This window comes from Sminthopsis crassicaudata, chromosome 3 (assembly GCF_048593235.1).
Source record: "Sminthopsis crassicaudata isolate SCR6 chromosome 3, ASM4859323v1, whole genome shotgun sequence".
Classification (NCBI taxonomy): Eukaryota; Metazoa; Chordata; class Mammalia; order Dasyuromorphia; family Dasyuridae; genus Sminthopsis; species Sminthopsis crassicaudata.
This window is the reverse complement of record NC_133619.1, coordinates 222189179-222203483: the sequence shown is the minus strand read 5'-3', so window position 1 is coordinate 222203483 and position 14305 is coordinate 222189179. Positions and strand designations below refer to the sequence as shown.

Sequence of the window (14305 nt, the reverse complement as noted above, 5' to 3'; positions counted from 1 at the left end):
ATATTTTTTATTGATGGAACAGCCTAATATATAATTTTTGTAATATGTACAAATGAAGCTGTGTCAGCTATTGAACTTTTGGGTGATCCCACTGCGTTTTCATCCCTCAGACCATCTAAGGGGAATATCCCATAAAAGTAATCCTTGATCACGGACTCTTTTGTCCTGTTTCCATGACAACAAAATGAATACTGTACTCATAAACTTTCCCCTCTATAGATTTGAACATGTTGTTTGAAATAAATGGTTGAATGAATTGGTGAACCAATTCTATTCTTAAAACACTGGAAGCCCAGCTTTTATTCAGGGGTGTCCCCTTTTTCAAAATGGTTGCCTGCTGTTGTGTAGACGTGGCTTCAATGAATACTGAAAGAAACGATCTATTTTAGAGTAGACAAAACAAATCTGCTGTGAACTGGAAGGCAGAATTTTTCTGGCTTATTCCTTCCACAAACATTTGTAAAAGTTATGATTAGAGCAAACAGTGTAATTCACTCTTTCCGTGACCAGATATCCTGCATAGCAGCAGGCCTCTATAAACAGCACATGTAGAAACCTTGCAATATAATCACATATTCTGTACCAATAGCAAAAACAGATAAAACTAACACCAGTCAATTTTTTTCTATAAAATTAAGAGAAAATAAATACAGAAAAATAAAAATGTATTATTATTAAAAATATAGGAAAATATATAGAGATTAAGGAATCTTACCCACAAGCGACAGATTTTTAAGGAATCTGTCAACTTTGGGGGTAAAATCTTTATTTTTACTAGCTGCTAACTGATATTTAGCATTTCCTTCAGTTATTTTAAAACTTTTTTTTGAGGAGGGGTCCCTGTCAGACATCACCAGATTGCTAAAGAAGTCCATTAGATGATAGGTTAAGAACACCTGCATGGAACATTAACAAAACCTGGCCAGGTTCTCCATGACTTTGATCTGAATAAATTATAGGGTATATTGCTTTAAATTTTATAATGTCTGATGGCATGTTTCCTGTTTTGTTTTCATTTGTTTAGGGTGCGAGTGCATACATTTTGAACTACTTTCTGTACATACTATGGGCTCTCTCTTTTGCGTTTTTGGCCGTCTCCTTAGTCAGGGTGTTTGCACCATATGCCTGTGGCTCTGGTATTCCAGAGGTGAGTTACTTTTTGGCTTTATATACTTTTTATGTTTTTGTGTTGTTTTGTTTTTAGCTTTTTTATTTTATTTTATTTTTTTTTAGTACAGATAAGTGAAAGCCTGTCTGACAGACATAAGTCACATGGCCTTTGGAAACTAGAACTCATAAACAACAAAAACACACATGGCAAAGGAATAACTCATAAATAAAGCTATGATGTAATGTAGGCCAAAGAAATAAATTGCTGCTAAGAAATCTTAGCTGGTGACAAAGTGTATTTTCCATATTCTGCTGTGTCAGTGACAAGGTAATCACAGTATTTCTTTTTTTTTTTTTTTTTAAGTCAGTTTTCAGGCTATACAGCATATAGATATGTATAAATATTTTGGATTCCTTTAAGTTTTCATCATTTAGATATGATTGTATTCAGAGTAAGTAACCTCTAGATCACGTAAATTTTTGAAACCAGAACCCTAAACCAAGTGGGACAAAATCAGAAAAATAGCAAAGTAATAAATAAAAATAGTTCTAAATGTACAACTCTACACAAGTGAACAAGAAAGAAAATACTTGAAGAGGAATGAAAAATCCCTCACAACAAGCCTGTTGTTTTCTCCATAATCACCTAAGTCAGTAAAACTGTGGGGGGGAGGAAGAGGGAAATTCTGAACAATTAGACTTGTTTTCCTTAGTCTCACAGGGTAGAATAAGGGTAAGGAATAGATATTGAAAAGGAGGCTTATATTTAATGTTAACAGAAAAAATAATGTTGTGGTGAATTTGAAAAAAAATGGTAATGGGAGAATTATCTGATCTTAGACAATTTATTGAAGTTGACCAGTCTGTTGAAAAATATCAGAAACCTACTTGGTTCAGTTGCTAAAGAGTTGACATTAGCTCTAAGTTCTGCCTTTCTGCAACAGTTCTAACATGAGACTATGATAAAGACAAGGGAGAATTCTGTATCTAACTTTTCACAGATTAGAAGAATAAAGTAACAGAATTATCCTAGGCATTCTGTGTCAAAAAATCCAACAGAACTTTTTTTTTTTAATACATTTTTTGACAGTACATATGCATGAGTAATTTTTTAATAATATTATCCCTTGTATTCATTTTTCCAAATTATCCCCTCCCTCCCTCTACTCCCTCCCCTAGATGACAGGCAATCCCATACATTTTACATGTGTTACAGTATAACCTAGATACAATACATGTGTGTAAATACCATTTTCTTGTTGCACATTAAGTATTAGATTCCGAAAGGTATAAGTAACCTGGGTAGATAGACAGTAGTGCTAACAGTTTACATTCACTTCCCAGTGTTCCTTCTCTGGGTGTAGTTATTTATGTCCATCATTGATCAACTGGAAGTGATTTGGATCTTCTTTATGTTGAAGATATCCACTTCCATCAGAATACCTCTTCATACAGCATTGAAGTGTACAGCGATCTTCTGGTTCTGTTCATTTCACTCAGCATCAGTTGATTTAAGTCTCGCCAAGCCTCTCTGTATTCCTCCTGCTGGTCATTTCTTACAGAGCAATAATATTCCATAACCAACCATTCTCCAATTGATGGCATCCATTCATCTTCCAGTTAACAGAACTTTTTTTTTAAATAGTGTTTTATATTCTCTAGTTACATGTAAAGACAAATTTTAACATTGATTTAAAATAGATTTTGAGTTCCAAGGCCTCCTTACTTTTCCTCCCCTTTTCCTAAGATGGTAAGCAGTTTTATATTGGTTATATATGTGCAATTAGGTTAAGAGAATTCATTCATGGAAAAAAGACACTTTTCAGTAATAGTAAATAGAAGTCTCAATCTTCAGAGTATTTTTATTCTTTACTTCTAAGAGACTCAGTTGATAGTACTGTAATAGTCACATGTAGCTGAGAGATGTGGTTGAGAGGCTGGGATAGAAACAGTAGAAGGTAACATACACTCCTTATCTTTCACCTATAATTAGTAGGGAAAAGCTGCTCACTTGTAGTTACCATTATCTCTGGGTAAGCAAGGACTCTCGTAAGAATCACCTTAATCTGAGGGGGAAAAAGAAAAAAAATAGACTCAGGCTATGAAATAATAATAATAAAATTGAAACTGAAGAATATAGAATATGGATTTTGGAGTAAGGAGAATAATGGAATCTATTGATTGGGGAAGAGGTGGGAGGAGTGAAGAAAATGGTTGGAGGAAGAAAAGTATAATACTAGGACTAGGGAGTAGCTGTAATTGGGGTGTAAATGGGGAGGGAGGAGTAATTTCAGGGCTTCCTCCTTCTATATTACCAATCCCACAATTAAGGAGCTATATGAGCTTGGGAGGGACATTCTACTTCTCATCCAAGTGGTTAAGAGGTATGAGAATTGAGAAAAGGCCATTAAGTTTGGCAATCAAGAGAATACTAACAACTTTGGAGAGAGCAGTTTCTGTTGAGTGATGTAAACATCGAAGCCACATTATATAGAATTAAGAAGAGAATAAGATGACAGGAAGTGGATTTTAGCCATAAAAGATCAGAGAGATAGGAAAGAGTAGTTAGCAAGAATGGATGAATCAACTGAAGTTTTTTTGAGGGTATAAGATAAATAGACATATTTGTAAGCAATAGAGAAAGAGCCAGTAGAGAGTGAAGGTGAGTGAAAGAGTGGTCTTTATTCGTTTTATAGGGCATTTACTGAATTCAATTTAAACCGATCTGTTGCGTTTTGGTTTAGTTTTATGGAGAGCCAACTGGTTCATAGTTTATTTGATCTTACCCCCCTTTTATGAAAACTCTGCTGGAAATATTGATGCCTTTCTTTAGAACATTTGCCTCTTAACAAGTTCCACTTTGTACTTTCCTCCCTTTACCACAGACCTGGTTTCCAGGTGTTTTGGTGTGGATATTTTAGTGCTCATACCTTTCCTGGAATTAGTTTTTTTTTCCTCTCCTTTTTAAGGTAGGATATTGATGTACATTTAGATCCGAATGATATGAATAAATCCTGTACTCAAATTAATACTATGTAAATATGGTAATCCAGTCTAATGGAAATATACTATGAGAATTCAAATGATGCAACTACTTCGTTATTCCTTATTCACACTAATCAGGACCTACTTTTTACTATAAATATTCCCCTCCAACCTCCCAGCAGTACCACTGGAGTCTCCATATTTGTAGTTGTACATACACAATTGTAAGGAAATTATTTAGTAATTTTTGTTGAAGGTCTTTCTATAACTAAGTCGCATAACAAAATGGAATTGTTAAGTCTCCAGTCTGGTTTTTTATCAACCTTTTAATTTTGAAGACTCTTATGTTCTTTTCTCAGCTGATATAATCAAATTTTCCTTAACTGATAAAATTAAAGTATAAGCCAGTCTAAAGTTAATTCTAAGTCTGGTGAATAAAAAAATATAATCCTTTATAGATGGGTTTTGTAGCCCCAGCTGTCTGTGAGATTACAGCATACATGTACATCCATAACCTGATCTGTGAGCTGCTAGTTTCTTAGCAGTTAAGAATATGAAAGGCTTATCCATCTTTATATTCATTACTTCATTGAGGTCCTCTCTCACTTTTTTACCCCCAAATATGTGCAATTTTCCAAAGATTTAATGTAGCTATCTATGCCTCTTATTGGGTACTAGAATCCTGTATTCAGTTTAAGATGGTCTGTTTATTTACTTCATTGCCTTTCACAAAGACATCAGTTAGAATCTCTTTTTCAAGCCCTTGTCCATCAAATGGAAATTTTTAACAATAAGTATGATGCTACATCTTGTTTATGGAGCCCCTGCCATGGATTTGATGCTTAAACCAAAAGAATCCACTTGATTCAGAAGTTTTCTGTGCATTTCTTGTGACATCTTTACTTCCATGGTAATTTATTCCATGTATTCTTTTTCTTTTAATTGAATTTCCTATGCCATAGTTGGTGCTTACAGAAGTTTTTATCATATGTAATTATTAAAAAACTTTTTCTAGTAAAATCATTTTTCAGGAGTGAAACAAGGTTGCCCACTATCACCATTACTATTCAATATAGTACTAGACACTCTAGCCTCGGCAATAAGAGCTGAGAAAGAGATTCAAGGAATTAGAGTAGGAAATGAGGAAATTAAATTATCACTTTTCGCAGATGACATGATGGTATACTTAGAGAAGCCCAAAGACTCTGCTAAAAAGCTGTTAGAAATAATTCAGAATTTTAGCAAAGTTGCAGGGTACAAAATAAATCCACATAAATCCTCAGGATTTTTATACATTACCAACACAATCCAACAGCAAGAGATACAAAGAGAAATTCCATTCAAAATAACAGTTGATAGTATAAAAATATTTGGGAATATATCTACCAAAGGAGAGTCAGGAATTATATGAGCAAAATTACAAAACACTTGCCACAAAAATAAAGTCAGATTTAAATAATTGGAAAGATATTCAGTGCTCTTGGATAGGCCGACGAATATAATAAAGATGACAATACTCCCCAAACTAATCTATTTATTTAGTGCTATACCAATCAGACTCCCAAGAAACTATTTTAATAACCTAGAAAAAATAACAACAGAATTCATATGGAACAACAAAAGGTCGAGAATTTCAAGGGAAGTAATGAAAAAAAAAATTAAATGAAGGTGGTCTAGCTGTACCTGATCTAGAACTGTATTATAAAGCAACAGTCACCAAAACCATTTGGTATTGGCTAAGAAATAGACTAGTTGATCAGTGGCATAGGTTAGGTTCACAGGGCAAGATAGTGAATAAAAATAGCAATCTAGTGTTTGACAAACCCAAAGATCCCAAATTTTGGGATAAGAATTCATTATTTGACAAAAACTGCTGGGAAAACTGGAAATTAGTATGGCAGAAACTAGGCATGGACCCACATTTAACACCACATACTAAGATAAGATCAAAATGGGTCCAAGATTTAGGCATAAAGAACGAAATCATAAATAAATTGGAGGAACATGGGATGGTTTACCTCTCAGACTTGTGGAGGAGGAAGGAGTTTGTGTCCAAGGGAGAACTAGAGACCATTATTGATCACAAAATAGAAAATTTTGATTACACCAAATTAAAAAGTTTCTGCACAAACAAAACTAATGCAAACAAGATTAGAAGGGAAGTAACAAATTGGGAAAAAATTTTTACAGTTAAAGGTTCTGATAAAGGCCTCATCTCCAAAATATACAGAGAATTGATTTTAATTTATAAGAAATCAAGCCATTCTCCAATTGATAAATGGTCAAAGGATATGAACAGACAATTCTCAGATGATGAAATTGAAATTATTTCTACTCACATGAAAGAGTGTTCCAAATCACCATTGATCAGAGAAATGCAAATTAAGACAACTCTGAGGTATCATTACACACCTGTCAGATTGGCTAAGATGACAGGAACAAATAACGATGAATGTTGGAGGGGCTGTGGGAAAACTGGGACACTGATGCACTGTTGGTGGAGTTGTGAAAGAATACAACCATTGTGGAGAGCAATCTGGAATTATGCCCCAAAAGTTATCAAAATGTGCATACCCTTTGACCCAGCCATACTACTACTGGGCTTATATCCCAAGGAAATACTAAAGAAGGGAAAGGGACCTGTATGTGCCCAAATGTTTGTGGCAGCCCTTTTCATAGTGGCTAGAAGCTGGAAGATGAATGGATGCCCATCAAATGGAGAATGGTTGGGTAAATTATGGTATATGAAGGTTATGGAATATTATTGTTCTGTAAGAAATGACCAACAGGAGGAATACAGAGAGGCTTGGAGAGACTTACATCAACTGATGCTGAGTGAAACAAGCAGAGCCAGGAGATCATTATACACTTCAACAATGATACTGTACGAGGATGTATGCTGATGGAAGTGGATATCTTCAACATAGAGAAGAGCTAATCCAATTCCAATTGATCAATGATGGACAGAATCAGCTACATCCAGAAAAGAAACACTGGGAAATGAGTGTAAACTGTTAATTTTACCTTCTGAATCCAATTTTTCTTGTGCAACAAGAGAACTGTACGGATCTGCACACATATATTGTATCTAGGAAATACTTTAACATGTTTAACATGTATATGACTACCTGCCATCTAGGGGAGGGGGTGGAGGGAGGGATGGGAAAAGTTGTAACAGAAGTGAGTGCAAGGAACAATGGTGTAAAAATTACCCATGATTTTGTTCTGTCAATAAAAAGCTATAATTAAAATTTAAAAAAAATCATTTGTCAGCCCTCAGATATAGTCTTGTCTTGATAAACAAAATATTAGAAGCTGAACTTTTATCTGAGAATGATAACTAAAAGTAGTTTCCCCATCTCTCCTGCCCATAAACCACCTCTCCTGACATTTAAACTGTGGCAGGAAACTTTGGATGTCTGGCAAAGCTTTTGTGTAAAGGTAAAAAAAAAAAAAATTAATCTCCAAAGTGAGGAAAAAGTGCAACTTAAGGGATCAAATTTCTTACTCAAGGTGCTTTTATAAAGCTGATGAAAAGAGGTACAAGGAAATATCATCTGAACCAAACTATAGATATATACTGAATTTTTAAGTTGTAAGTGTCCAACTCACCTATATACTTTATATATAAACTATTACCATATTGCCCAGAGAAATTCCCCCTTTCATTTCTTAATACTTGGAAGTCCCCTCCCTTTTCCTTCTTTTTTAATTACCCTCTTCTCCATGATACATTTTTTCTTTTTAGGTTTTTGGTATGTTACTCTTTGCTGAGTTGTTTGTTTTTTTTTTTCCCACGTACCTGATCACTCTCAATCTGTTTTGCTTAATCCTTTTCTAGGTCATTCTAGTAATTGGGGTCACCCATAGGTCTCTGTCCTGGGCCCTTTTCTTTCTCTACTAGTTCGCTTGATGATGTCATGAGCTCTGTGGATTTAATTATCATCTCTGCAGATGGTTCCCACATCTCTTTATTCAGCCCTAACCTCTCTGTTGACCTTATCTTACATCTCCAAACTTATAAAGTCATCATGTTCCAAATGGAACTCTTTTCACTTTTTATTACTTTTATTTACTTTTAAAATTTACTTTTATTACTATTACTCTTCCCTTTTCCAAATTATCTTATTATTGTGGAAGGCACCAACCAGGCTTGTAACCTAAATGTTACTCTATCTTACTCCTCCATTTCCGATCTGTCGCCTAGTCTTATTAATTTTATCTTCACAGCATATCTCAATTCCCCTTGTCTTAAGTCACACAGCCATCACCCTAGTCCAAGCCTTTATCATGTTGCACCTGGATTATTGCAGTAGCCTGCTGGTTGATCTTGCCACAAGTCTCTCCCCAGGCTAGTCCATCTTCAAAGTAAATTTCCTAAAGTACAGATCTGACCATGTCACTCCCTTACTCAATAAACTTCAGTAGTTTTGTGTCACTTCCAAGATCAAATATAAAATCTTATGTTTGGCATTCAAAGTCTTTCCTAACCTACCCATCCCTCACCTTTTCAATCTTTTTTACCAATTTACACCTTCCTGTCACCAAATAATCTGTAATCAAGCACACTGGCTTTCTTGCTAGTTCTTTGATAAAGCATCCTGTCTCTCAGCTCTGTGTGTTTTCACTGGCTATCCCTAATATCCTGAATGTTCTTCCTCTTTTTCTTCACCTTCTGACTTTGTTTCTTCCTTCAAATCCCAGCTAAAATCCTATTTTCTATAGGAAGCCCTTTCCAGTCCCCAATCCTAATCCCCCAATCATACTTTTCCTCCATTGATTATTTCATATTTATCCTGCATATAAAAATGGTTGTTTGTATGTTGTTTCCCCAATTGGTCTTTTGTGCTAGTCAATTCCTTTAAAGATTGCATTCTGTTGAAGAATTTACATTCCATTATCTCCTTTCTAGATTATTATTTAATGCAAGATTTCTTAATCTTTTTCCCCTCCAAAAGCCTTTTGAAAACTATAGAACTCTTCTCTGAATAATGTTTTTAAGTGCATAAAATATATAGGATTGCAAAGGAAATCAAATTTATTGCAATGTAATTATCAAAATTAAAGCCCTTTGCAAACCTCAAAGTGCTATGCAAATGATATATATTGTCATTATATTATTATACTATTATGATACTGTTGAAGAATTTACATTTCATATATCCTTCCTAGGTTATCTATCATTTAAATCAAGAGTTCTTAATCTTTTTTCCCTCAAAAGACTTTTGAAACCTATAGAACTTTTCTCTGAATCACATTTTTAAGTGCATAAAACAAAATACATAGGATTGCAAAGGAAACCAAATTTATTGCAATGTAATTATCAAAATTAAAGACCTTTGCAAACTTCAGAGTGCTATTCAAATGATAGTTATTATCATTATATTGTTATACTATTATGATATTATATACCTAATAATTCAATGTTAATAATAAAGTATTTAATTCTCTTTATAAATAGCCTAAGACATACTCAAGAGCAAATTATCTTAAGTCTTTAGACTTATTAATCAAATCAGTGCTATAGAGTTGTCTAGTTTTTCTTTTCCTATTGCTCTAATCCACTAGCAGTTGCCATGAGAAATCAATTCAAATTAAACAGCAAATCATTTGAATAGTATTTTATGTGTTATTATGGATTTGCAGATGATGTCCTCAAATCCTCTTAAGAGAAATAGAACTTTGACAAATATTATGAAGGATTTGAAATTAATTACACAAAATCAGAATTTGAGTCTTTTAACAAAGATTCAAATTCTCAGTCTAGCAGTTGACAAGATGTTGGTGACTTCTGGCAATAAATGCCATTTTCTCTAGTTTGATTAGACAATTATATTAAATTATTTCATAGAATTTTACAAATACTGGTCAATTCTCTTACTGTTATGAGTCAGATAATTGCCCCAAAATTGTATTTCTCTCTTAAATTATGCCACAAGAACAGTCAGATCCTTAAAATACAATATAATCATTTAATAATAGATTTGCAAATTTTGTTGAGGACATTTGGTTGAATTATGTCTCCCAGGAAATAATCATTTCTACATTGTGCCTGGAAGATGCTTGTCAGGTGTTTGCAGTGCCTGTCCTAGTTAGAAATGCTAAAGGACTGTTCATCCATCATAATTTGGGTAATAAATATTAATAAATATTTCTCTATCCATGTATTTTTTTCCTATGGGTTTTTTTTGTGTGAGGTAATTGGGGTTAAATGATTTGTCTACAGTCATATAGTGTCAAGTATTCAAATTTGAATGTAGGTCCCCTTGACCCCAGGACTAGTGCTCTATCCACTGTGCAAGCTAGCTGCCCCATGTGAATTTATAGTATTAACAAGATTATAACATATTTGGAAATTATGATCTTAACATATCATCTCATTTGATGCTAATACCATATCTATTAGATAGATGCAGTTATTAGGCCCATGTTTAAGCTGAGAGGAATTTTTTTAAAACACAGATGGTATCTAAAGGACAATATGAATCCAAGCTTTCCCAACTCCAACTTCAATAGTTTGTTCCTTATTCCATGTTGTCCAATTTTTTTTGAATGATTAGGAATCACATTTAAAAAGGATGTACTACACAGAGATAATGTGTGGAATGTAATGTACAAAAGACAGATCCAGAGTTTCCAATAGAAATTGGAGGAGAAAGAGATTACTAGGGGAATTGGAGAAGGGCTTTATGGAAAAGATGGCAGCCAAGGTACATTATTTATTTTAATAAATCGGCATGCATTTTATACGTGGCAGAATGACCTGCACAATTGTGGGGAGGTAGAAGCTGGGATAGTTCAGTTTGGCTAGAACATAGACTATATGGAGGGGGGTTTAATAGTATAGAATAAGACTGGAAAGGTTGTTTGGAATCAGATTTTTTAGGGCTTTAAGTGGTAGGCTAAGAAGGTTTGATATATTTTTTAAGGCTCGAGGCAATAGTAAGACTTTAAAGGCTTTTGAGAAAAGGAAATAAAGAAAAGGAGGAAGAATGAAGCAAGGAAGAAAAGAAGGAAGGGATAGAGGGAGAAAGCAAGTATATATTAAGAACTTAGGATGTTCTAGGCACTGTGTTAACTTTACAAATCTTATTTGATGCTCATGACAATGCTGAGAGTTGGCTATAATTATTATCAGTGACTTGTCCAGGATAACACAGCTAGTAAGTGTCTGAGGCTAGATTTGGATTCAGATCTTTGACTCCAAGCCTAGCACTTACATCAACTTGTATTACTAGTTAACTGCCTTTAGGTAGAGAATAGAGTGATAGTTACATAAGGATGATTATTTTGTCCAGCCTGCAAGAGGGTGACTTGCAGAGGGGAGTTTGAACCTGTGAGCGAAACTCCTATTATAATAGTTCAGACAAAGGATAATAAAGGTTTGAATTGGGGAGGTATCATTTTAAGTGGAAAAGGAAGAGATGGTAAGAGATATTCTAGAAGCTTGTGGGAATAAGGAAAAGTGAAGAAAGATTTGTGAAAGGATGAGTGGAGGGCAGACAAAGATGAATCCTGCATTGGACTCCTGTTTGAAATGGGACTTTTAGATTGAGTTATCTATCCATCAGTGATGTGGGATGCAGTTCAAAATATAGATTAAAATTGCATATATTAATTTGAGAGTCATCTATGTAGAAATTACACTTAAAAACATGGGAGTGGAATAGATCACCAGGTGGAGATAAAGGGAGGAGATAAAAGAGCTCAGGAGAGATCCCCATGGGATACTCATGGAGTCAGGAAGAATAATTCAAACTGATAGTGGAGACAGAGCAGTAAGACATATAAGAAGAGAACCAATAGATTTTAAAGTCAAAGAATACTTAGGAGGTGATAGTGTCACAAAGGAGCATTGGTCAGTGTTGTGAAAGACTGCAGGAATGTAACAGAATCATAAATTTAATGGTGGAAAGAACCTTAGGGTCAATCAAGTTCAATCACTTCATTTTACAAGTGAGTAAACTGAGTCTTACTTAAATGACTTGCTTAAACCCATTTGGTACTCCAGTTTGAATTTTCTTTTCATTAGATTTATCCTTTTCCCCAAAGTAGGATGAAAACAAAGTAACTGGTCATGAGATTTGGAAATTAGGATGTTGATGACTTTGCAAAGTCTGCTGCTTCAATATAGTAATGGGGATAGAAGGCACTGCTGGGTAATGAGAAAACATTATGGATGATTTTTTTAGGTGTTTAGGAGAGAAGGGAAGAGGTATTTAAGACAGTAACTGAGTGAAGGGACATTTTTTGGTGGGGGAGGAGGAATTAAGGGAGACCTGAAAATGTTCATGGGGAACAAGAGGAAGACCTTAGAAGTAAGAGGGATATGCATTTAAGGTAGATTTTTGTAGAAGATGGGAAAAGGAAGAGATTAAGGACCTAACTAGAAGATTTTGCCTTCACAAGATGATGACATATCTCATCTTTTTACAGAATGGAAGGAGGAGAGGGATTTATGGGCATAGAAAAATCTTACAGTGTATAGATTACAGAATTCACAATGAATATCCAGTCTCTTCAGGAAAATGGAAGGTGAAGTCAGATGTTGAGAAAGAAAGGGATGGGGTGGAATTGGGATCTTAAAAAATGGGAGAAAAGGTTGGGATGGCCACCTTGGGGACTGAGATTAGCAATCCATCAGTGAATAAAAATTGTTAATTACATAGTGGTAAGATTACGTAGGATGAATTTATGGTGATTCTTTTTAATATTACTTTCTCCAGTAGTCAAAAGAGACTTAGAAATAGTAAAGAAAAAAATAATGGGCTGGGAGTCCAAAAGACATTTTGTTTACATGATGTAAATAGTTCCAGACAGTGATGATGAACCTCTACATTCATATTTTACAAAATTGCAGAGATTTTGGTCACACCCTCGTTGACCACATGTGGATTCACATTGGCTCACTGGTACACAGGCAAAATTTATCTTTTAATGTGAAAGTTAACCTTTAAATTATTAGTGAGAATATCGAATATTGAAGGAAATCTACTCCATACTTCTTTATCAGCAAATAGCTGAGAAGAATATCAATGCAGAGACAGTTATGTGCTACAGTGAATAAGGTTATTGAATTTTGGACTCAGTAATGCTTTACACAAATATCACTGGACAAGGCATTTAATTACTTTCAGCTTCAGGTTTCTCACTAGTAAAATGGGGGTGGGGTAATAATAGTACCTACTTCACAATGTCATTCTGAGGTTCAGGTGAGAGAATATTTAAAGTATTTTGCCCTAAGTAAATGTGGCTATTGTGAAAGAAGTTCATTTTATCATTTTTAGTGACTATGCTCAAAGACAATTAAGTTTGGGGATAAGTACTTCAATATGTAAAGCCCATTCTCCTGAGAAGTATTATTTTAGTTCCAGTTGAAATACTACTGAATGTGTAAAGGAAAGACATATGTTGAGTTTAAAGAAAATAGCTTATTAATTTGTCCTTAGTAACTGGGGTCAACATAGCAAAACAATGAAATAAAAAGAATCTACCCACCATCAAAGCCTTATTCAATAAGATTTTACTAGCATTAGGATTATTAATGTAAACAATGAGAAATTTCCATACCCCACATATAGTTGCTAGGAGAACATTATTAGATAAATTATTTACATATTTTTGACAATAGAAAAATTACAGTGTTTAAAGCAGTCATGTTCTAGACATTACATTGAAGGGGATGTGAGTGAAGTATTAATTTTGGTATTATTACTGATTTAATTTCATTATGTTAGCTGGCATGAAGTAGTAGATAGAGAGGTAACCTTAAAGTTAGAAAGACTTCTGATTGATACTGACCCTGTTCAAATTATTTACTTTCTTGTGGTCCTAAGCAATTTTCTGAGATTTTACATTTCAGTAAAGGTTCAGACCTACATGGATAAGGGGCATTCCCAGTGTCAAAGAGATCACTGGCAGGTCCAATTCCTATCCCTGTTTTAACATTATACAACATAATACAATACAAAACACAAATAGGAGGCAGCATAGATTTCAATATTCATTGTTTATTAATGATACATAAAAACTGTCATGTGAAAAAATATTTTTTAAAGATGTAAGCAATTTTTATGTGCAATTATAATGCCTTTTTTACTGTTTGATTCAGTAATTTCAAGAAGCAAACCTATTTCTCTAAGTTAAATTTTTTTCTAACTTTAGAATTTTATTACCTTCTTATTCAACTTTTCCTTCTTTTTGTCTTTCA

At 34.1% G+C, this 14305-nt stretch overlaps 1 protein-coding gene across 1 annotated transcript in view; it reads left to right on the top strand.

Annotated features, from left to right (window-relative positions):
* CLCN4 (chloride voltage-gated channel 4) overlaps nucleotides 1–14305 on the top strand; it is a 100529-nt gene that overhangs the window by 37724 nt on the left and 48500 nt on the right. The window contains exon 6 of the mRNA XM_074300021.1: nucleotides 1025–1147. Coding sequence (XP_074156122.1) covers nucleotides 1025–1147 — 123 coding nt within the window. The remainder of the gene's footprint in view (nucleotides 1–1024; nucleotides 1148–14305) is intronic.